Below are 22,474 nucleotides of genomic sequence, written 5' to 3'. Positions count from 1 at the left end.
TACATTCATCTGGGACCATCTTCTGGATATTTGATCAGGTCATTTAACATTTCTGAAATGCCAACTGCTTTCCTCTTCATTAAGCTAAATCCTAAACAATTCCAACAGGCCTGACATTTATGATAACTTCCCTCACTAACCATATTCCATAACAATATTTCTCTGAATTCAGTGACCTTTTATATACATAATCTGTATTATACTGTTAATATTGCCTTGTCCTTGCTTTCTAGGTTTACTGTAAATTTACTAAGTCTCTACAGCTTCTCCACATTATATATATATATATACACATGTATGTGTGCATATGTGCTAAGTCGCTTCAGTTGTGTCCAACCCTTTGTGATCCTACGGACTGTAGCCTGCCAGGCTCCTCTGTCCATGGAATTCTCAAGCCCACTGGAGTGGTCTGTCATTTCCTTCTCCAGGGGTCTTCTGACCCAGGGATATAACCCACGTCTGTTTCTTGCATTGGCAGGAGGGTTCTTTACCACTAGCGTCACCTGGGAAGCTCAGATATATGTATGCTTTTCTGCTAAATAAAAAACTGTATTTTAAGACAAAGGATTATCTTTTCCTTAAAAATAAAACACATATCCTCTAAAAAGCTAGTATAGCAGTGGGCATACAGTAGATGTCTAATACATGCTTTTAAGGTGAATCATATTGTAACCTTAATAGGTTAAGATCTTATTAATACAAGATCATGTGGCTCTTTCATCTTTCCCATGATTAGTTCACCACCCTGACAGTGATAGAGTTGAACACAATCTCCATGGAATCAACCTGGATGCTCTAATGGTGTTATTTCAACACACTGAACTGAAAATCCCAATCCCCTTCTAAATTCAGGTATTTTCATAATTTTATTTCATGTGTATAATAATGACTGAATTCTAAGCTATCTAACTAACCACAGATAAACTCCAAATCCTAAGTTACATGGGAACAGCTGGGAAGCCGGCAGAGGTGCTATTCTAGAGCAGAGATGTCTTCTTCCAGGACAAACCAGCCACTAATGCTATGAGTAACTCCTTCAAATGTTTCCTTTCTCACATTAAGATAGATGCTGATCCACATCCTTGTTCAACAGGTTATGTCGAAGCATTTAAAAGTCAATATTTCTCCTCTCTTAATTCTATTTCCCTATACCCAGCCTGTCCACTCTTTCTGTATTTTATAATCATTATGTATTTAGTGTTTAGAATAAAACAAGTAGTTTTCACATACAAAGGAAATTTCTATTCTATTTTGCCATATATAAATAAATATATAACTAAATACATATTGATTTAGCTTGAGGTTTATGGAAAGCAATAAAGAAATCAACATTGTAGAAGGGGAAAAATTAATAATAATAAATAAATGCCAGCAAAGGAAATAGGAAGTTTTCAAAGTGACTTTGCAATCATTTGGGGCTTGACATATAAAATTCCATTTTACACTAATCCTATCTACTATTCTATCAGTATAGGATATCTTGGTGGATAATAGGGTTCATGTTATTAAACAAATCATAAATGTATCATATTCCCAAATCTCATCTAACTGCTCTAATTCCATCTTTGGGATCAATAATATAACTCGTTATGCCTGGGAAAAAAGTGCCCTTAAGGCCATAGATATAAAAAGATACCAGAAGAGGATTTGCAAAATCAAAGAGGTTTTCAGAAACATGCACAATTTTAAACAGATTATAGTTCATCCACACATTCAAATATACCAAGTCTTATATCCTCTTGCACTACCTCCTTGTAGGAGCAGAATGAATATCATAATCATTGATTTTCCCCTGGAAAAAAAAATTCTTCTGTATTTCAAAAGCAGCATGCACCATGCAACGTGCAAAAGAAATACCTTGGGTTTCTTATTCTCAGGGCCTGCTGACATGGACAATGTACAAGGTGAACTCAGCTCCTGGGTTCTTGTTAGAGAGAAGGGAGGTGACGGGGCTGAGACAGATGACCTGTGCTCAGATACAGAGCTTTCGGGTTTCCCAAGTCTTGAAGGCGGGCTAAGATCTGGGCGCAGCGCGGAGGGGCTGAGCTGGCGTGCTTTTGTGGGAGGATTAGCCAGGGGGAGAGCAGAGGGCCCCAGACGGGGAAGAGAGGCAGAGCTGGAGCTGGAGACAGGGGCTGGGCGCGGAGTAGACGGAGTCTGCCCTTGGCCAGAGGCCAGCGCTTGTGCGCTCCTGGATCGGTTTATCAGGTTTGAAAGAGCTGGGGACGGATGGTAGAGTCTCTCTGGTGAGGAGAGCCTGGCCCTTGGGTTAGTGGGAGGAGACACAGAAGACGATGTGGAGGAAGGTGATGCAGAAGCATGCGAGCAGATATCCCTGGGCTTTCCCGGGCCTCTGGGGTCAGCATCCTGTCTGCCTTTGGAAGACAGAGGAGAAAAGCTTGGAGGGACGGGAGGCAGACCCACGGAGCTGGAGGTACCGGTCTGCAGCTGGGAAGTCACTGGGCTGCTCTTCAGAGTCGGGGATGGCATTTTCTCTACAATCACAGAAGCGAAGCTGCTACTGCCCTGTTTTGGGGGAGAAAGGGCCGATGCCTGGGGAGAGGGAGCAGCTTTGGTGGGAGAAGAAAAGGGGAAGGATGGCTGGCTGAGGTGGGAAACCGGGTTTTCCCTTTGCTCGGGAGACCCCGATCGCAGGGAGCAACTTGAGAGGGATTTCTTAGGTGTGGGTGGGGTTTGTTTGGCTTTTTGATCAAGCGTGAGCGTGGAGGAAGCCAGGGAGTTGAGAGAGAAGGTGGGACAGGAGGCCGGGGAAAGGGGCCTTTGGTGGGAAGGGTTGGACTTGAGGATGGCAGTGAGAACCGAAAGCCTGGAGGGCACCAGGGGTTTCACCCCTGGCCTTGAGAGGCTCGCGCTGGAGGACGCTTGGCTACAGACCGTGGAGGAAGAGCCGTGGAAAGGGGCGGGGAAAGCTTTGGGACTCGGCGAGAGCGAGTGCGTGACGATGCGGACTGGGATGTAGGAGGCTGCACCCGACTTCAGAGAAGCACCGGAGGCTGGTGAAGGAGAAGAGGCTCTCGGACTCTCTTTGGGACTAAGGACGTTCGAGGTGACCGTCTTCTTGAGGACTTCGGAAGGCTGCCCCGGGTTTTGCTGTGCTGCGCTTGGACTGGATGAAGGAGAACCTGATACCTGAGCGGACTGGGGGACCTGTGACGTCGAGGACGTGCCCTTCGGTGCAAAAAAGGGTGCAGAGTGAGCGGAAGTTTGAAAGTACGTGGTTGTTTCTTCTACCAGGGCCCCACGGGTATCCAGCCTCCTCGAGTGGAACTCCTCCAGGACAGAGGCGCCGGCGAGGTCGCCTGGGGCAGGTGGTGTTTTCTGATTAGTTGGAGAAACAAAGGAGAAAGCAGGTGGTTTACAGGCAAGCTGCTCAGAGGCAGTGGGAGAAGTTAACTAGAGGAAAGAGAAATAGACAGGGTCATAGGACATCATTTGTGAAACTGTCAAAGCATTCTTGCCACTTGTGCGTTTATGCAAACAGTCCTATTCGTTTACACAAGGAAGCCCTTAAACCTCCCCCAAAATGGAAGAAACTCAGCTTTGCTAATGAGGCGTCTCTTTGAATTTGAAATAAAATATAAATAAATGGTGAACTCTTAGACACTAGATCTCATTGATTCCCTGGAATAAACATCAATATAAAATTGTATTTGCATGTCTCCCTTTGGAAAGTAATTCATTGACAAAATCTAAAAGAGTTATCTTCTTTTGGAATTGGGTGATTTGAAAAGATTTAAATCATCATTAATATAAATTTCAAAATGCACTTCGGAAAGGAAATAGCTTTTCTTCCATTGTAAGACTATAAGCCATAATATGATAAAAATGATTACAATCTTTCAAAAGTTTAACACACTTTGTTTAAAATTCTAAAAACTTAAGACTTTTCCTACACACTGTAAACCTGAAAATAATGCCCAGAATTCAAAAGATACAGCACCCAACATCACTATACAGTGATAAATTGAGAATGAAAGCCAAGGGTGAAATAGGGATGGAGTTTTAGCTTATGAAAAATATTTTTCCTAATTACTTGTCAGAATGAACAGTTAACAAATGATGTGAGTTATGCTGGAAGGAATGAATAGATAAGTAGAGTATTACAAATGCATTCTGCCTGAAACAATGCAATTCACCAATCCACATCAAATAAAAAGAAAATAAAGAAATAATGTCCCAAAGTGGTTAGGGAGAGCCCATAAAATAACTGGGTATCTGTATTCTTGTGCTATTTTTTAAAATTATCCAGTATTTTAGGACAAGTACTGAAATTATAAATTATTCTAAAGCCAAATCTTTTAAAGAGTGGTTTCCTTTCAAAATTATTGATTGGAGTCTATCAGTCCATAAAAAGGAAAATATTTGTACCAAAAAAGAATTTAGAAAATATCTGTTATTGAAAACATTAATAAATATTTATTGTTATATTTGTATATATAATATATAATAATATATATTGCAGTATATATCAGAAAAGCTTACAACCATAATAATTAACTTAGCAAGAGCTTCATTTATAAACTCAGTAAAAGATATTTCTTGATTTTGCTTTTTAACATGTTAAAAAGGTGCCCATCAGACCGAATGCAAAGATTTTCACATCAGAGCTTTGAGTCCTAAAAATATTTAAAACTGATAAATGTCAACAACTCATCCAAAACTTATATATGTTTCTGAACTAATGCATCCAAAATATTCCTTTCTTTTCATATGTAAATTTGTTTGTAAATTTGCAACACAGAATTCTTGCCACATAAATAATTTTTGAGTAATTTTGGCATGTAACCCAGAATATCTGAAAATCAGGGATAATTGAAAATCAAGCAGAATTCAATAAAATTGAGATAGAAAGTTTAACAACCTCCTCACACATGTTTTACTTAGAAACAATTCTGCTTATCCAGTGATTGTAAAACCAACTCATAAGATTAGCTGCAAGTGAAAGTTTTTCTCTGTTTCCAATGATTGATCTCTTCTCACAGAAGGAATGAAGAAATTTCAAGACTATATAGAGTCTCTTTTTATGTTATGCCATAGCTTTTGGTATAAAAAAATTTAAATTAATCACAGCCACAAAAATCCCATTACCTTTTCAGCCATGTTTCCAAATAACTTCATATTATATAACAAACTCACTAATTCATCCTGATTGTCCTGTTAAAATCACAGGACTGTGATTTTGAGGGTCTCATCAAAAGAAAAGACTCTTCTCTCCAACTTCCTCAAGACCATGGCTTCTAATTACCAAACATTCTATTGCATGAAGTCCTGTCTTACCTAATATAAGTAATTCTAAAACTTGATTACTGAAGAACTAAGTTCAAAGAGAAAGATTTTGAAGAGTCTAAGAGTGTTTTTATTATATTTTTCTAATAAATGTATTAATAAGCATTTGCAATATATTTTTCTAATTTTATATTATCCTAATTTATACTAAAATTAAAATGTGGTACCATATTCTTATAAAATTCCCAGGAGAGAAGAGTGACTTTTGTAACGAAAAAGATTCATTTCTTGAGTTCCTCTTATTAATAAGTTTTTTAAAAAAAAGAGGGTATAAAGACATGAATAATTTTTTTCCATTTATTTTTATTAGACATGAATAATTTTATGCAGAAAGAAAGGATGGATACCTGTCAAAATTTAGTCAACTTACTCAGAATAGGCCTTTTATTTTATTTCTCACCTGTAAACCCCTTACAGGGGATAATACACTTCTCTAAGATGCCTGCAAGTTATTTCAACCCCTTCATCCTCTCACATTAATACCCTCTGTTCTGTTCTCCAGGTTTGTTACTGATGCACTAATTCCTTCTCTCTCAAGCCTGTTCTCTGTCTTCTCCTCCATTTATTTTCTAACCTGACCTTTTTTGATGCCTTTGCTTCAGAAACTTCTCTAAAAACACTGCTGGCCATGTTCTCTCATCCCCAGCTCTCTTCTGACTCCTTGAGACCCCCTTACCATACACCTACTTCAAAATCATTGTCAAAGCTTTCTCCTAGAAAAACTATCCTGAGCTCTGAATACATTCACAATAATCTTTGTAACAGAGGATGCTTGCAATGTTCTGCTCTCATCAGGTGGATGGTCTTAATCCTAAATCCACCCTTGGATCCTACATAACAGAGATTATCAGTAATTTGAACAACCAATCTCTGTAATAGAGTTGCCCTGTCATTTTAGTAAGTCTAAAATTAACTGTTTCTCAACACTTTTCACAATAGCCAACATATGGAAACAACCTAAACGTCCTTCAGCAGATGAATGGGTAAAGAAGACGTGATACACACGTAAAATGGAATACTACTTAACCATAAAAAGGACAAAATAACACCATTTGCAGCAACATGGATGCAACCAGAGATTGTCATACTAAGCAAAGTAAGTCAGAAAAAGAAAGATAATACCATATGGTATCACTTACATGTGGAATCTAAAATACGACACAAGCGAACCTAACTTCGAAAAAGAAACAGACTCACAGACATAGAAAATAGACTTGTGGTTGCCAAGGGAGAAAGGTTTGGGGGAGAGATGAGTGGGAGACTGAGGTTAGCAGATACAAACTATTACATGTAGGATGGATAAACAAGATCCAACTATATAGCACAGAGAACTATATTCAGTATCCTATCATAAACCATAAAGAAAAAGAATATGAAAAAATGTATATATATATATGTATAATTGAATCATTTTGCTGTACTGTAGATGTTAACACAGCATTGTAAATAAACAATACTTCAATAGAAATTAAACAAATAAAATTAACTGCTTCTGTGTATATTCAGTTTTTTCCCAGTGTGTCCATGGATTCTGAAACATCAGACTCAAAGCCAGAGTGCCTGATCTGTCGCCTGTGTTCTGAATAGCTACCAAGATTTGAACCAAGTTGGTCCACATATATAGCTGTACACTTTCCCCTCAATTGATAACAGTCATGCAAGGCAGAAACTTCTGATTCTCCCATGTCTTCAAATGCAGTCCTTACACTATAAGAGCTAGGTCTCCCAAACATACCTACTGCTCTGTCCTCTTCTCACAGGATGGACATTCATAGTGTCATCAACACCTCCCTATATCTACCATGAACCCACTGTTCCTTCACAACACAGCCCTTCTCTTATGACCCAGTCTCATCTCCCTCAACCCCTGCTAGTTTGCATTTTAGGTTTTAAAAATACTTTTTTAATCTCAACCTTTTGCAGTTACTGTCAACATTCTGTCTTGTTCTTTTGCAGATCCACTTGGCAAATTGTTATTCTTAAATCTGTCCCACCAACTGCCTTATGTTCCTAGATCTAGTTTACTTAAAGCTGCTATTTTAAAAATCTAACATAATCCTGTCGATTGGCAGGGCCACTGCACTTATTTATGAGTTTGTCCTGCATAAGGGTATCAGCTGAGAGTGAGACAGACCTTTCCTGAATGAGGCAGAGGGGGTCCCTGTCTCTGATTCACCCGTGCGCTGGTAAAGCACTGTGGATGGACACCAATATAATGTAAGCTCTGTAAATCTCAGCAGGGCTGTGTACCACTCACCTTTTGTGTGGATTGTCTGGGATTGTTTTCTTCTCTTATATTTTGCCCTCAAGTTTCTCTCCTGTTCAACAAGCCTTCAACAAAGTTAACATTCTCCACAAACCCTTTTCCCAGCACCACCCTCACTGTGTTCATTAGATGATCTAGATTATTTTTACAAAAGGAAAATTGAGATTACCAGGAAAATTAAATGTTTCTAGAACTTTCTTTCTCCCCTTTCATTCATTCTATGGAACTATAATGGACTTTCCCTTTTTAAATGAAAATTCTGCACTGTGCTCTGCATTCCAGCAGCTTTTGTTTTCTCTGGAATCCCATTTCTTCAGTCCACCCCCCCCCCCCCACCCCCCCGCACCCGCATAAGCTGTGTATCCATCTTTTTTTTTTTCCCTGATTCGCTCATCCTAAAAGCAGAATACTTACAATCTTTAAAAAGTAATAACTATCATGTAGTGGGCTGTAAAAATACCCACATTTTTCTACTCTTTTTATAAGAAAGGCAAAGTCCTTTTCTTCACTCACTCTTTAACCTCAACTGGTCATATGACTTGTTTTGACCAGTGGGTCATTAGCAAATGTACTATAAGACATATTGAATTGAAAAACACTTCTGGATTGGTGCTTGCTGGCTTGCTGAGTGGACAGCACCACCTTGATGTAAATGAGCCCAGTTCTTCACTGGAAGAACTACAAGGCCACATCTCCATTAACCAGCCAGCAAGCTGACCCAGAAGCCAACTGCAGGCACATCAAGAACCACAGTAAAGATCAACTGAGCCTGACCCAGATCTGTAGAACCACCCCGCTGAACACAGACAAACTGTTGATCTGTACATTTTTTAGCTAAATAAACGGTTGCTGTTTGCAAACACAATTTTGGCATAGTCCATTAAGCAGCAAAAGCTAACTGATAAAAGCGTGTGCACACACATACACCAAGTTCTCTGGCATCTATAAACACCCTATTCACAGGTCCATGTAGCTTTATTCTGAGTCACATCTGAATCTATATCTTTGTGTTGATTTCCTTATTTCTGTGGCCAACAAACCCTAAAGTAATTTTCCACAGAACCCCTCATCCACTGCCTTCATAACGCCCTCTTAATTATAGATGGAAACTGTGCCTTGCTTCTAGCTAATCGAACCTGGCAAAGGATTTTGCAGATGCATTTAAAGTTCCTAATCAGGTGACTTTAACTTAATCAAACAGGAGATGCTCCTGAGTAGGCATCACCTAATGCAATAGGGCAATCTGTTTCTTTAACTCTACCCTTTGTATTCTATTGCTTATGCTACAATATATTGCCTACAGCCAGAAATATACAGGAGAGCCCATTCTCAAGGCTCTTAACTTTAAAAGCATAACACTTTCCCATTCTTATAGAGATAAAAAGTTGTGAAACAGAGAATAACATCTATCTTGTTGGCAGTTTATAGGAACATCATGACCTAACCTATATGGGCAGCAGCAAGAACAAAGGATTCCAACACCAAGAAGTTTGCAACAACTAACCACACTTCCTTCCTTTCTAGTATCAATTAAAAAAAAAAACAAAACTGAATACTAACTTGGGGAAGACAGTTCCCTGGAATAGTGGCTTGCCATCTTTTTGGTCTGCTCAGTAAAGTTCAGTTCAGTTGCTCAGTTGTGCCTCACTCTTTGTGACCCCATGGAATATAGCATGCCAGGATTCCCTGTCCATCACCAACTCCTGCAGCTTGCTCAAACACATGTCCACCGAGTCAGTGATGGCATCCAACCATCTCATCCTCTGTCGTCCCCTTCTCTGCCTGCCTTCAATATTTCTCAGCATCAGAGTCTTTACCAATGAGGCAGTTCTTTGCATCAGGTAGCCAAAGTGTTGGAGCTTCTGCTCCAGCATCAGTCCTTCCAAAGTATATTCAGGAATTATTTCCTTTAGGATGGACTGGTTGGATCTCCTTGCAGTTGAAGGGACTCTCAAGAGTCTGCTCCATCACCACAGTTCAAAAGCATCAACTCTTCAGCGCTCAGCTTTATGGTCCAATTCTCACATCCATACATGACCACTAGAAAAACCATAACTTTGACTAGATGGATATTTGTCGGCAAAGTAACATCTCTGCTTTTTAACATGCTGTCTAGCTTGGTCGTAGCTTTTCTTCCAAGAAGCAATTGTCTTTTAATTTCATGGCTGCAGTCACAACCTACAGTGATTTTGGAGCCCAAGAAAATAGTCTTTCACTGTTTCCATTGTTTCCCCATCTATTTACCATGAAGTGATGGGACCGGTTGCCATGATCTTAACTTTTCTGAATGTTGAGTTTTAAGCCAGCTTTTCCACTCTGCTCTTTCACTTTCATCAAGAGGCTGTTTAGTTCCTCTTCACTTTCTTCCATAAGGGTGGTGTCATCTGCATGTGTGAGGTTATTGATATTTCTCCCGGCAATTTTGATTCCAGCTTGTGCTTCATCCAGTCTGGCAATTCACATGATGTACTCTGCATATAAGTTAAATAAGCAGGGTGACAATTTATAGCCTTGATGTACTCTTCCCAATTTGGAACCATTCCATTGTTTCGTGTCTGGTGCTAACTGTTGCTTCATGACCTGCACACAGATTTCTCAGGAGGCAGGTAAGGTGATCTGGTATTCCCATCTCTTGAAGAATTTTCCAGTTTGTTGTGATCCACACAGTCAAAGGCTTTGGCATAGTCAATAAAGCAGAAGTAGATGTTTTTCTGGAACTCTCATCCTTTTTCTATGATCCAGTGGATGTTGGCAATTTGGTCTCTGGTTCCTCTGTCTTTTCTAAATCCAGCTTGAACATCTGGAAATTCTCAGTTCAATTCAGTACTGTTGAAGCATGGCTTGGAGAATTTTGAGCATTACTTTACTAGCGTGTGAGATGAGTGCAATTGTGCAGTAGCTTGAACATTCTTTGGCATGGCCTTTCTTTGGGATTGGAATGAAAACTGACCTTTTCCAGACCTTTGGCCACTACCAAGTTTTTCAAATTTGCTTGTGTATTGAGTGCAGCACTTTAACAGCATCATCTTTTAGGATTTGAAATAGCTCAACTGGAATTCCAACACCTCCACTAGCTTTGTTTGTAGAGATGCTTCCTAAGGCCCACTTGACTTTGCACTCCAGGATGTCTGGCTCTATGTGAGTGATCACACCATCGTGATTATCTGGGTCGTGAAGATCTTTTTTGTATAGTTCTTCAGTGCATTCTTGCCACCTCTTCTTAATATCTTCTGCTTCTGTTAGGTCCATACCATTTCTGTCCTTTATTAAACCCATCTTTGCATGAAATGTTACCTTGGTATCTCTAATTTTCTTGAAGAGATCTCCAGTCTTTCCTGTTCTACTGTTTTCCTCTATTTCTTTGCATTGATCACTGAGGAAGGCTTTCTTATCTCTCCTTGCTATTTTTGGAACTCTTCACTCAGATGGATATATCTTTCCTTCTCTCCTTTGCTTTTGGCTTCTCTTCTTTTCTCAGCTATTTGTAAGGCCTCCTCAGACAGTCATTTTGCCTTTTTTGCATTTCTTCCTCTTGGGGATGGTTTTGATCATAGTGTTATAAACCTCCATCCATAGCTCTTCAGGCACTCTGTCTATCAGATCTAATCCCTTGAATCTATTTGTCACTTCCACTGTATAATCGTAGGGGATTTGATTTAGGTCATACCTGAACTTTCTTCAATCTAAGTCTGGATTTGTCAATTAAGAGTTCATGATCTGAGCCACAGTCAGCTCCCAGTCTTGCTTTTGCTGACTGTATAGAGCTTTTCCATCTTTGGCTGCAAAGAATATAATCAATCTGATTTTGGTATTGACTGTCTGGTGATGTCCATGTGTAAAGTCATATCTTGTGTTGGTGGAAGAGGGTGTTTGCTATGATTAGTGCATTCTCTTGGAAAAACTCTGTTAGCCTTTGCCCTGCTTCATTTTGTATTCCAAGGCCAATCTTTCCTGTTACTCCAGATATCTCTTGACCTCCTATTTTTGTAATCTAGGCCCCTATGATGAAAAGGACATCTCTTTTTTTGTTTGTTTGTTTTTTGATGTTAGTTCTAGAAGGTCTTGTAGGTCTTCATAGAACCGTTCAACTTCAGCTTCTTGAGCATTACTGATCAGGGAATAGATTTGGATTACTGTGATACTGAATGGTTTGCCTTGGAAATGAACACAGATCATTCTGCTGTATTTGAGATTGCACCCAAGTACTGCATTTCAGACTCTTTTACTCCATTTCTTCTAAGGGATTCTAGCCCGCAGTAGTAGATATAATGGTCATCTGAATTAAATTCGTCCATCCCAGTCCATTTTAGTTCACGGATACCCAAAATGCTGATATGCACTCTTGCCATCTCCTGTTTGACCACTTCCAATTTACCTTGCTTCATGGACCTAACACTCCAGGTTATTATGTACAGCAGCGGACTTCACTTCCATCACCAGTCACATCCACAACTGGGTGTTGTTTTCACTTTGGCCCCATCTCTTCATTCTTTCTGAAGTTGTTTCTCCCCTCTCCTCCAGTGGCATACTGGGCACCTACCGACCTGGGGAGTTCATCTTTCAGTGTCATATCCTTTTGCCTTTTCATACTATCATGGCGTTCTCAAGGCAATAATATTGAAATGGTTTGCCATTCCTTTCTAAAGTGGACCACGTTTTGTCAGAACTCTTCACCACGACCCTTAAGTCTGCTAGCTTTCTGAATAAACTTACTAGTTCATGTCCCAATAACTCTTCTCTCAATTTATTGACCTGACATATTGCAAGTAGTATGAGCTTGGACTTGGTAATACCTATCAAGTGAGCCTTTTAAAAGAGGTTCCAAGTGTTAGCAATCAAAGTAACAAACTCTCTCTATTGCCAGCTTTATGAAGCAAGCTGCCATGAATTCTACATCCTCAAAGGAATAAATTCTGCCAACAACACGGGGGAGTTTAGAGGCAGACCCTTCCCTAGAAAAGCCTGAAGATGAGATGAACTTGACATCTTGGTTTCAAACGTGTAAGACCCAGCTCAGCTGTGCCCAGACCTCAGATCTACAAAAATCTGGAGAAAATAAGTGGGTGTTTTTTTAAAGCCACTAAATTTATGATAATCTGTTATGGAACAATAGAAGAGGAATCCTTTTCCCCTGATTCTTAACAGCTTTTACCCCATGCTCTTCCACAGAATCTGCCATCAGCAATGTTTACACTGGTTTATTTTTTCCTTAAGCTCCAGTCACTTGAATCCCTTATCTCTTCTGATTTCTCTACAGAATCTGGCTTCCAATCTTGTCCTCCTTTTCAAAACTGTTTATCTGTAGCCTGTATTTCATCACTCTCCTAGTGTATTTCCTAGGATATTTGATGAGCTCTTAGCTCCTTCTATTTCTACCCTCTCGTGTGTCAGACTTCCCTGGCTGTTCCCACTGCCTGGAATGCCCAGGCCCTGGTGGTCGGCCAAGAATACTTTGACTCATCTTTCACATTTCAATGCAGACAAATGTGAACGCTTCCCGGTAGTCCTTCCTCGGCATCCTCCCTCTAGATGTGTCACTGTTCCTTGAACATATCACCTTTCACTGTCATCATTTTCAGGTTGCATCTGTTTTCCAAACCCCTTGAAGGCAGGTACTATGTTGTTTTTTTAAGTTTACTTCCCTAGTGTCTAGTGCCTGGCATGTTACCTTCATGCAGAATGAGGAAAGAAATGTCCAGTCGGTTTAGGAAGGCCAGAGAGCAGGGTCATGGGAGAAGGAGGGCCATTCATTCATTCATTCATCAAACACTTTCTAAGCACCTATGGTGTCCCAGGTATAGGGGTTAGGTGATAGGGATAAGAAAGTGAGAAGATATTTTGTCTTCACAGGGCTCAGAAATCTACTGGGGTAAGAGAGACATAGAAAGGCTATTCTGATATAATGTGCTGATATGGACAGGGTATTTCAGTGTAAAATAAAGGCCTAGGACTAAAAAAAAAAAATGTTTCTATGTATAATGCCTGTCCAAATGATTTTCCAGTATCTCTTTTCCACAGACCCCTAAAATCCAGTCTAATTATAATAATATGTGTGCCAATGTCCAAATTTCCCAGAATTTGCTATAAGAACCTCCTCTATTTGACCACCATTAGTTCTTCTGATCTTGTTTTGTGTCCTTTCTTAAATTCTGACATCCAAACTGTGTTTGAACCAATATATTAAAATTTTACTTCCACCCAAGTTCCTTACCCTATGCCCCCGAACATGATACCATTTCTAACTTTTTTTAACACAGTGAGTCATTCCTGAGAATGTACCATGGACTAGGAACTATTCTAGCCTGTACAGATGATCACATTCAATCCTCACAAGGAAGGTTGATAGAATCACTCCATTCTTCAAAGGAGGACACTAATGTTTATAATTTCAAGTCACTACCCAGATGGGCATGACTATAAGCTGCCAGTCTCATTTCTGCTTTTTCATACCATCTCTCCAAAGCATGACCCCCCTTTCCTCACCACTTATCCACTCTTAAGCTTCATTTTTGCTCATCATCCCACCTTCACTGCTCCCATCAAGGTCATCCAATGACTTCCTAATGTCTATATTTAATGGACTTGGAGGGCCCTACTTTATTTGGCTTTGTTCTATATTTTATTTGACTTGCATTATATTTATAATATTTTCTATTGTGTGTTATATGTTTTTTCACAAACCATGTTCTACCAGGCAGCCCTTCAGAGAAGAGATGGTCAGATGCTGGACAACCTCATCCCCACTCCTAGAGGAGGTGTGTGTCCAAACAGGTAACCAGGACGAGGGTCTAGGCTCGCTCCTGGGGAAGCAGGAGGTTCCCATATTCCAGATTGAGACAGTGGCCAGGTCAGACCCCCACATGCCTGCCTCCATCCCCACAAATCTTCTAGTTTCAGTAACAGTCAAAGAAGAGAAAGGCCCTCCTTTCCTTGCAGGGGCCACACCTTCCACGGGGGCCCCGAGGGCTTCACCTCCAGTTCTATAGGCAAAAGGCCTTCTGACCTCTCTCTTCCCTTTGATCTCGCCCTCTTGATCTCTTAGCTTCTGATCTTCTCTAAACGAATCAGGAGCAGATATTAACCTGACTGTCCCACTTGGCAGAATTACTTGCTGCCGCACAGCAAGAAAATCTGGCAAGCAGCTAGAAAATATGAAAGTACAGAGTTGGCGAGGAAAGCTGCCTGCTTCAGGTGGTCTCCAGACATCAGTGAGAGAACCATGTGTTTCCTGTGTGATAATTCCATGTCCGTGCTGAAAACATGTCATGCTGCCAGAATGTTCTTTCACGGGTTGGTATTTTGTGTTCCCAAATGGATGTAATTGATGCCAGATTCACTTGAGCTTAATAAAGAAAACATTATTGAGATACCTTAAAATTGCTGATTAATTCATGTTTGCATATTTTGCTATCTTGGCCTTGCTTATAATTTTTTGTTGAAAGTCTCTTTAGGTTTCCCTGCATGAAACCCCCTTCTCCAACTTTTTTGGTTCCCTCTCAGCCTCGTTCTTTGCTTCTCATCTTTCACGGGTTCTTTATATTTTACTGTGTCCTTTCTTGTATCCTGTGTCTTCCTGTACTGCATTCTTTCCATGACTAAACAATTCCATTCTCATAGCAAATTCCTCCAGTCTCCCATCTTCCTCCTATGTCCAGATTCACATTAGTATCCCCAGCCTCTTTCTAGATGGCATCATGCTGTACCATCAGGCATCTCAGATTCAACATCAGATGTCTCATCTCTTCCTATCCCCTCCCAAGACCTGTTACTCTTTTCTCATTAATGCCAGCATTCATTCAATTTCCTTGGTTACAAATTTCATTCATCATTTATTTTTCTCCATGTATTGTCAAGGAACAAATTCAGTTCATTCTATGCCACAAAGTCCCTCTTTTTGTTCCCATGGTCACTGTCTTTGCTCCAGACTTTATCATAGGATTTTCAGATAAATCACTTTGTTTCCATGTATCCATATTCACCTCTCCTTTAAGTCTAATCCAAGAGTCGGACACGACTGAGCGACTGAACTGAACTGAACTGAACTCATCCCTGAATAAGACATTCTTAGAACTCTACACCAACATTCAAGAAATTAACTTTCAAAATCATTCTGAATTTTATTTAAGAGGATTTTGATTCAACTGCCGATATAACTTTTTTACTTTTGACTTAATGCTTTAAAATTACAGTCTTTAATGATTTTTAACATAGTGTACTTTTTAAATTTATTTTTTTATTGAAGGATAATTGATTTACAGAATTCTGTTGTTTTCCATCAAACCTCAACATGAATCAGCCGTAGGTACACATATATCCCCTCCCTTTTGAAACTCCCTCCCATCACCCTCCCCATCCTACCCTTCTAGGCTGATACAGAGCCCCTGTTTGAGTTTCCTGAAAGTGAAAGTGAAAGTCACTCAGTCGTGTCCGACTCTTTGCAACCCCATGGACTATACAGTCCATGGAATTCTCCAGGCCAAAATACTGGAGTGGGTAGCCTTTCCCTTCTGCAGGGGATCTTCCCAACCCAGGGATTGAACCCAGGTCTCCCTCATTGCAGGCAGATTCTTTACCAGCTGAGGCACAAGGGAAGCCCTTGAGTTTCATGAGCCATACAGCAATACATACAGCAAATTCCCATTGGCTATCTATCTTATATACGGTAATGCGGAGACCCTGATGCTCGGAGGGATTGTGGGCAGGAGGAGAAGGGGACGACAGAGGATGAGATGGCTGGATGGCATCACTGACTCGATGGACATGAGTTTGAGTAAACTCCAGGAGTTGGTGATGGACAGGGAGGCCTGGCGTGCATTGAATCTCAAAGAGTCGGACACGACTGAGTGACTGAACTGAACTGAAGTGAATGTAAGTTTCCATGTTACTCTTTCCATACATCTCACCCTCTCCTCCCCTCTCCCCAAGCCCATAAGTCTATTTTCTATGTGTATTTCTCCATTGCTGCCCTGTAAATGAATTCTTCAGAGCCATTTTTCTAGATTCCATATATGTATGTTAGAATACGACATTTCTCTTTCTCTTTCTGACTCACTTCACTCTATATAATAGGTTTTAGGTTCATCCACCTCACCAGAACTGACTCAAATGTGTTCCTTTTATGGCTGAGTAATATTCCATTGTGTATATGTACCACTTCCTTAAAAAAACTAGGCATAAAACCACCATATGACCCAGCAATCCCACTCCTAGGCATATACCCTGAAGAAACCAAAATTGAAAAAGACACATGTATCCCATTGTTCACTACAGCACTATTTATAATAGCTAGAACATGGAAGCAACCTAGATGCCCATCGACAGATGAATGGATAACATAAAGTACTTTTACCTAAACATGCCACTTCAGCAGAAATATTTGGAACACAAAATACACTCAACCCAATATTTACACTGACTATGTTCAAGGTGATATAGTAGGCACTGTAGGGAACAAAGTGCTTAATAAAAATGGATTCAAGGTGAACGTTTCTTTTAAACACTTTACAATCTGCTAGGCAAGATAAGGCACGAACCTAAATAGTTACATATACATTGCAATAGGATCATTGTTACAGAAGATGTACAGAAAAACCTACTAGAATTATCTTGAAGGAGCATTTGCTTTCACTGAAGGAACCAAAGCGGGCTTCATAAAGGAGTTAATATCTGAACAAGCTCCTCAAAGATACGAACTTTGAAATATTTCTGTTTTTTATACACCATTTGAACCTCATGTATATGCAAGACACTCCAGAAAGTGCTACAGATACAGAAATGAACAAGAGACAGACCTTCCCTTGACTTCAAATTGTTCTCAGTCTATTAAGAAAGATAAAATCCATGATTAGAATCAGGAGAAAAGGAATTATATTGGAAATTTTCTAAAAATACTACAAACTACAAGGAAAATTACAAAGATGTAGGAAAGAAACTAAATCCTCTTCAAAGGGAATGTCTCTGGAAAAGGTGCTGCTTGGGCTGGGCTTATGGTTTCAGGTAGCCGAGATTACATGAGGATGGGCTGGGACGAGAGAAGCATCACACACAGGAGGGTCAAGGGTCAGGGACGCAAGGGTGTGATGTGTGTTCTGTGATGATGGTTCAGGAGTGCTGAAGAATAGAAGCACTAGATGTGAGTAGAAAATCACATCAGGGCTAGGTAATAGAAAGGTTAAAGGCCAGACTAGGCATTAAGTATGTATTTTTAGGAATAACCTCATAAATTACACAATACATGGATTCAGTTCCACCAGGCAGACCAGAAATACACTTAATCAATGCCTCTCTGATTGAAAAACTGATGTTGCTGGCATCAGGTAATCCAACCATGGAATAATCTTTAGGCTTTTTACATTAAGCTTCAACTACTGGCTACACTTGGCTTCCCTCAGAGCTCAGTCGGTAAAGAATCTGCCTCAAAAAAAAGAAAAAGAACCTGCCTCAATGCAGGAGACCCAGGATTGATTCCTGGGTCGGGAGGATCCCCTGGAGAAGGGCATGGCAGCCCACTCCAGTATTCCTGCCTGGAGAGTCCCCATGGACAGAGGAGGCTGGCTACAGTCCACGGGGTCGTGAGAGTGGACACGACTGAATGACTAAACCACCGCTGGCTACACGGGCTTCTCTGGGAGCTTAGATAGTAAAGAATCTGCCTGCAATGAAGGAGACCTGGGTTCAATCCCTAGGTCAGGGAGATTCCCTGGAAAGGAATGGCAACTGATTCCAGTATTTTTGCTTGGAAAATTCCATGGACAGAGAAAGCCTGATGGGCTATAGTCCATGGGGTCGCAAAGAGCTGGACACAGTTGAGCAATTACCACTAACACACATTGGCTACATTCAACTTCTCATAGTGACTTCTTTGATGCTCTGGTCACTTCTGTTTGGTTTATATTTGTCAGTAACAGTCATCTTATTTTTATTTCATGATAATCTACTCTTCATCACTCCAATGGATTATTATAGGAAATGGAATCCAAGACAATAGCTATTCACTAAACACTTTAGGACCCAGGTTTCCTCCATCTGTAGTAATCATAATACTCAGCCACCACTAGCAAATTAGGCTGAGCTATGCCTTTTCATTTGGAGCTTTGATAACTGTAATCTACTTTTAACTAACCTATTATTTTGGTCCCCTGAAAAATATGTGTTTTTGTCTCTAGTTTGCCCTCTGTATATTAGGTAACAAAATCAAAATAAATGACCAGCTCAGCAGTAGATATACAGTAGTTGAGGAAAAGGATAAATTAAAAATCGAAACATTGCTTCATTAAGAATGTTTTTCCTTATTTATATTTGGTATCATCATGTTTACGTGTTCTTCAAAAGTCCACATTAAACTACCCTCCACTGACTACGTACGCTTCTACATCAACTTGCTTCTTTCATCATCTTTCCTGAGGCAAGAAAGAAATGTTTAAGCCTATCACTACTTACTGAGAATATGTTTAATTAGATCATTAGAATTTTTCCAATAACTAGCTAAGAATGAAGTTCAAGAAGAAATAAATGTTTTAGTCCAATAGGCCGGATAGTACCTATTCTCACTGGTACCACAGTGAGAATCCTTAATCAGCCAAAGGTGCTATGTGGATACTGGATGCTTTAAGTGACATAAATACATCATCAGGAAGTCAATGAAGGCTGCGAAAACAAAGATGTGGCACCAGAGATTTAAAAAAATGCCTGCCCTGCAGTTTTGCAGAGGTCCCAGGAGTACCAAAAGGCCAACTCACCAATAAACATGTCCTCCCAGCTACTTTGGGAAGCTTGCAAATACCTGGCTTAGAAGACTCTAAACAGGACACTGTGATGCTGACGAATGGTCATTGTCACAGAGAGCTCGTCATCGATTCATTTCTCACTCCCAAAGCCAAGCCAGCCTCTGCATTCCTGACATTCTCTGCTTTGTCAGTCTTCTGATAACTTCCTGACAACAAATAGCCAGTCATTCTGTTTCTGTTTTCCCTTCAAAATTCCCCCTTCCACCTCCTTCTTTCTGGCCATCACAGATAATGGGTCTCCTACTATATCAAAGACTCTCCACTTTAAAGGAATATACAAGGCTGTATATTGTCACCCTGTTTATTTAACTTATATATGAAGAATACATCATGTGAAATGCCAGGTTGGATGGAGCACAAGCTGAAATCACAAGCACAAGATTGCCAGGAGAAATATCAAAAACCTCAGATATGCAGACGACACCACCCTTATAGCAGAAAGTGAAGAGGAACTAAAAAGCCTCTTGACGAAAGTGAAAGAGGAGAGTGAAAAAGTTGACTTAAAGCTCAACATTCAGAAAACTAAGATCATGGTGTCTGGTCCCATCACTTCAAGGGAAATAGATGGAAACAGCGGAAACAGTGTCAGACTTTATTTTTCTGAGCTCCAAAATCACTGCAGATGGTGACTGCAGCCATGAAATTAAAAGACGCTTACTGCTTGGAAGAAAAGCTACAACCAAGCTAGACAGCATATTAAAAAGCAGAGACATTACTTTGCCAACAAAGGTTCATCTAATCAAGGCTATGGTTTTTCCAGTGGTCATGTATGGATGTGAGAGTTGGACTATAAAGAAAGCTGAGAGCCAAAGAATTGATGCTTTTGAACTGTGGTGTTGGAGAAGACTCTTGAGAGTCCCTTGGACTGCAAGGAGATCCAACCAGTCCATCCTAAAGGAGATCAGTCCTGGGTGTTCATTGGAAGGATTGATGCTGAAGCTGAAACTCCAATACTTTGGCTACCTGATGTGAAGAGTTGACTCATTGGAAAAGACCCTGATGCTGGGAGGGATTGGTAGCAGGAGGAGAAGGGGACGACAGAGGATGAGATGGTTGGATGGCATCACCAACTCGATGGACATGAGTTTGAGTAAACTCCGGGAGTTGGTGATGGACAGGGAGGCCTGGCATGCTGCAGTCCATGGGGTCGCAAAGAGTCGGACGCTACTGAGTGACTGAACTGCCTGCCTTCCTTCCAGATCGCTGAGGCCAGCCCTGCTTATGGTGGTTTCCAGGAACACAGTCAGTATTTCCCTTAAGACACAGATGAGGAAACGATTTTCCTTACATGCTCTTATTCCTAGTGTATCCTTTTACTCCTCTTTCACTAATTTAAAAGTCACGTGTCTACATGTCCTATCTAGCTGATATCTACATTTCATGTCACATTTCATCTTTAAAACGTGCTCCTTGATGCACCCAGCCTGACAAGCACTCTAAGAAATTCCCTCTACTGACCTTATTCAAGCATTTTCAAAAGGAAGAGTTAATATTCACCCAAATCCACCCCTGCTATGAATTTTACATGTTCTCTTCCACCAATTTACAGTATAAGTTATATAATCCTTATGAATTTATTATCTTCATTTACACTGTGATGATTTGTGATCTTGGGATTTTAGTTTTTTAATGTTTTTTTTCCTTGAGAGTTTTGTATGTCTCCATGCCTTCAGTAAACAGAAGGCCTTTGCAGACAAGGAATATGAAACATTTTTTTCTTACTGACAAGAAGAAAAACCTACCTGGCCATGTCTTTGCTGAGGAGCCATAGCCTGAGGCCGTTCAGGATGCAACGGGGCCTGGAGGTCCACCCCTCGAGTTTTGGGGCGCACCACATCGGAGGCCAGACTGGAGGAGATGGCAAGAGACACAGGCCGAGCAGCCGGGGGGCCTGTCCCCACCGGGGGTCCCTGGTCACCTTTTCTGCCCGGGGCTTCCTCCTCCCCCTCAGAGTCCACAATAAAGACATATTCCGCTTTGAAGAGGTCACTTTGCTGCATTCCTTGAGGTTTCTTCTCTTTAAATTCCCTTCCTTGGGAAGCCTTGTCCTTGACCTCTGAAAGGCAGGTCAGCGTTCCTTGTTCTCTCTCTTGTTGGCTCCCAACATTCAAGGTCAAGTACTCATGGGAATCAAACTGCAATAAATGGAGAAACATAAAAGAGTTGATGTTGCTTTGATAAATGCTTCTTTTCTGTACTCTTAAACACTTAACCTGCTTATATTATTCAAGGACAAAAGGTTTTACAAATATATCCCCAAATCAAGTTGGCATAGGAGAGTTTGGGTTGAAGTTAATGGCTTACTTTTAATAACTCACTTGTATGTCATGGTCCAAACCTAAGTAATTTAGGACCCAGAATTAACGTTAACAAACAAACACTTTCAAATAAATTTTGATATGACTTTTTAGAAAGAGAGGATGAGGGCAATATTTTCTGTAAAGACATTCACAAAACAAGTGGGACCTGGTCAGTCATGGGCTTAATTAATAGTCAAGCAAAACTTGTATAATCCTGCATAAGCTGGGGGTGGGAAATGAAACCCCACTGAAAGGTTCTAAAATAATATGCATTCCTCTCAAACTCTGACAAGAAAAGTAAAATTGGAACAAAATGTGGATATTCAGACAAAATAATCCAAGCCTATGGGAAGAACTCATGAATAGGACATCAAAAAGATAGATACTTTTAGTATAAAGTGTTTTCTACTGTTATTTCATTTTTGATTTATAATCCTAAATATTTTCCCATTCAGTTTTCTATGAACACATAGGAGGTTTACAAAATCAGGAATTAGATAGTTTTCTCAAGGTACCAAAGCATCTTTTTTCTAAAATGGTAGCAGCAATGTATACCAAGACTATGTTTCAAAGACCCAATAGTAATTTCCTCGGTTTTGATAAGCATTGTTGTTGTTGTTGTTGTTAGTCGCTAACTTGTGTCCAACTCTTTGCAACCACATGGACTGTAGCCTGTCAGGCTCCTCTGTCCATGGGATTTCCCAGGCAAGGATACTGGAATGAGTTGCCATTTCCTTTTCCAGGGGATCCTCCTGACCCAAGGATCAAACCCTCATCTCTTGCTTGACAGGTGGATGCCTTACCACTGAGCCACT

General features: G+C 40.4%; 1 protein-coding gene across 22 annotated transcripts in view; it reads right to left on the bottom strand.

Annotated features, from left to right (window-relative positions):
• Positions 1-22,474, bottom strand: part of MLIP (muscular LMNA interacting protein) — a 299,319-nt gene that overhangs the window by 126,011 nt on the left and 150,834 nt on the right. For 20 of the 22 annotated variants that reach the window (XM_070456693.1, XM_070456691.1, XM_070456692.1 and 17 more), the window contains 2 exons: positions 21,102-21,494; positions 1,858-3,414 (listed from right to left, as the gene is read on the bottom strand). In XM_070456693.1, coding sequence (XP_070312794.1) covers positions 1,858-3,414; positions 21,102-21,359 — 1,815 coding nt within the window. In that variant the 5' untranslated portion in view covers positions 21,360-21,494. The remainder of the gene's footprint in view (positions 1-1,857; positions 3,415-21,101; positions 21,495-22,474) is intronic. The other 2 variants (XM_070456679.1, XM_070456697.1) reach the window with 2 other exon arrangements.

Source organism: Odocoileus virginianus, chromosome 27, assembly GCF_023699985.2.
Source record: "Odocoileus virginianus isolate 20LAN1187 ecotype Illinois chromosome 27, Ovbor_1.2, whole genome shotgun sequence".
Taxonomy (NCBI): domain Eukaryota; kingdom Metazoa; phylum Chordata; class Mammalia; order Artiodactyla; family Cervidae; genus Odocoileus; species Odocoileus virginianus.
The sequence above is the reverse complement of the archived record's forward strand: the minus strand, read 5'-3'. Positions and strand labels throughout refer to the sequence as shown.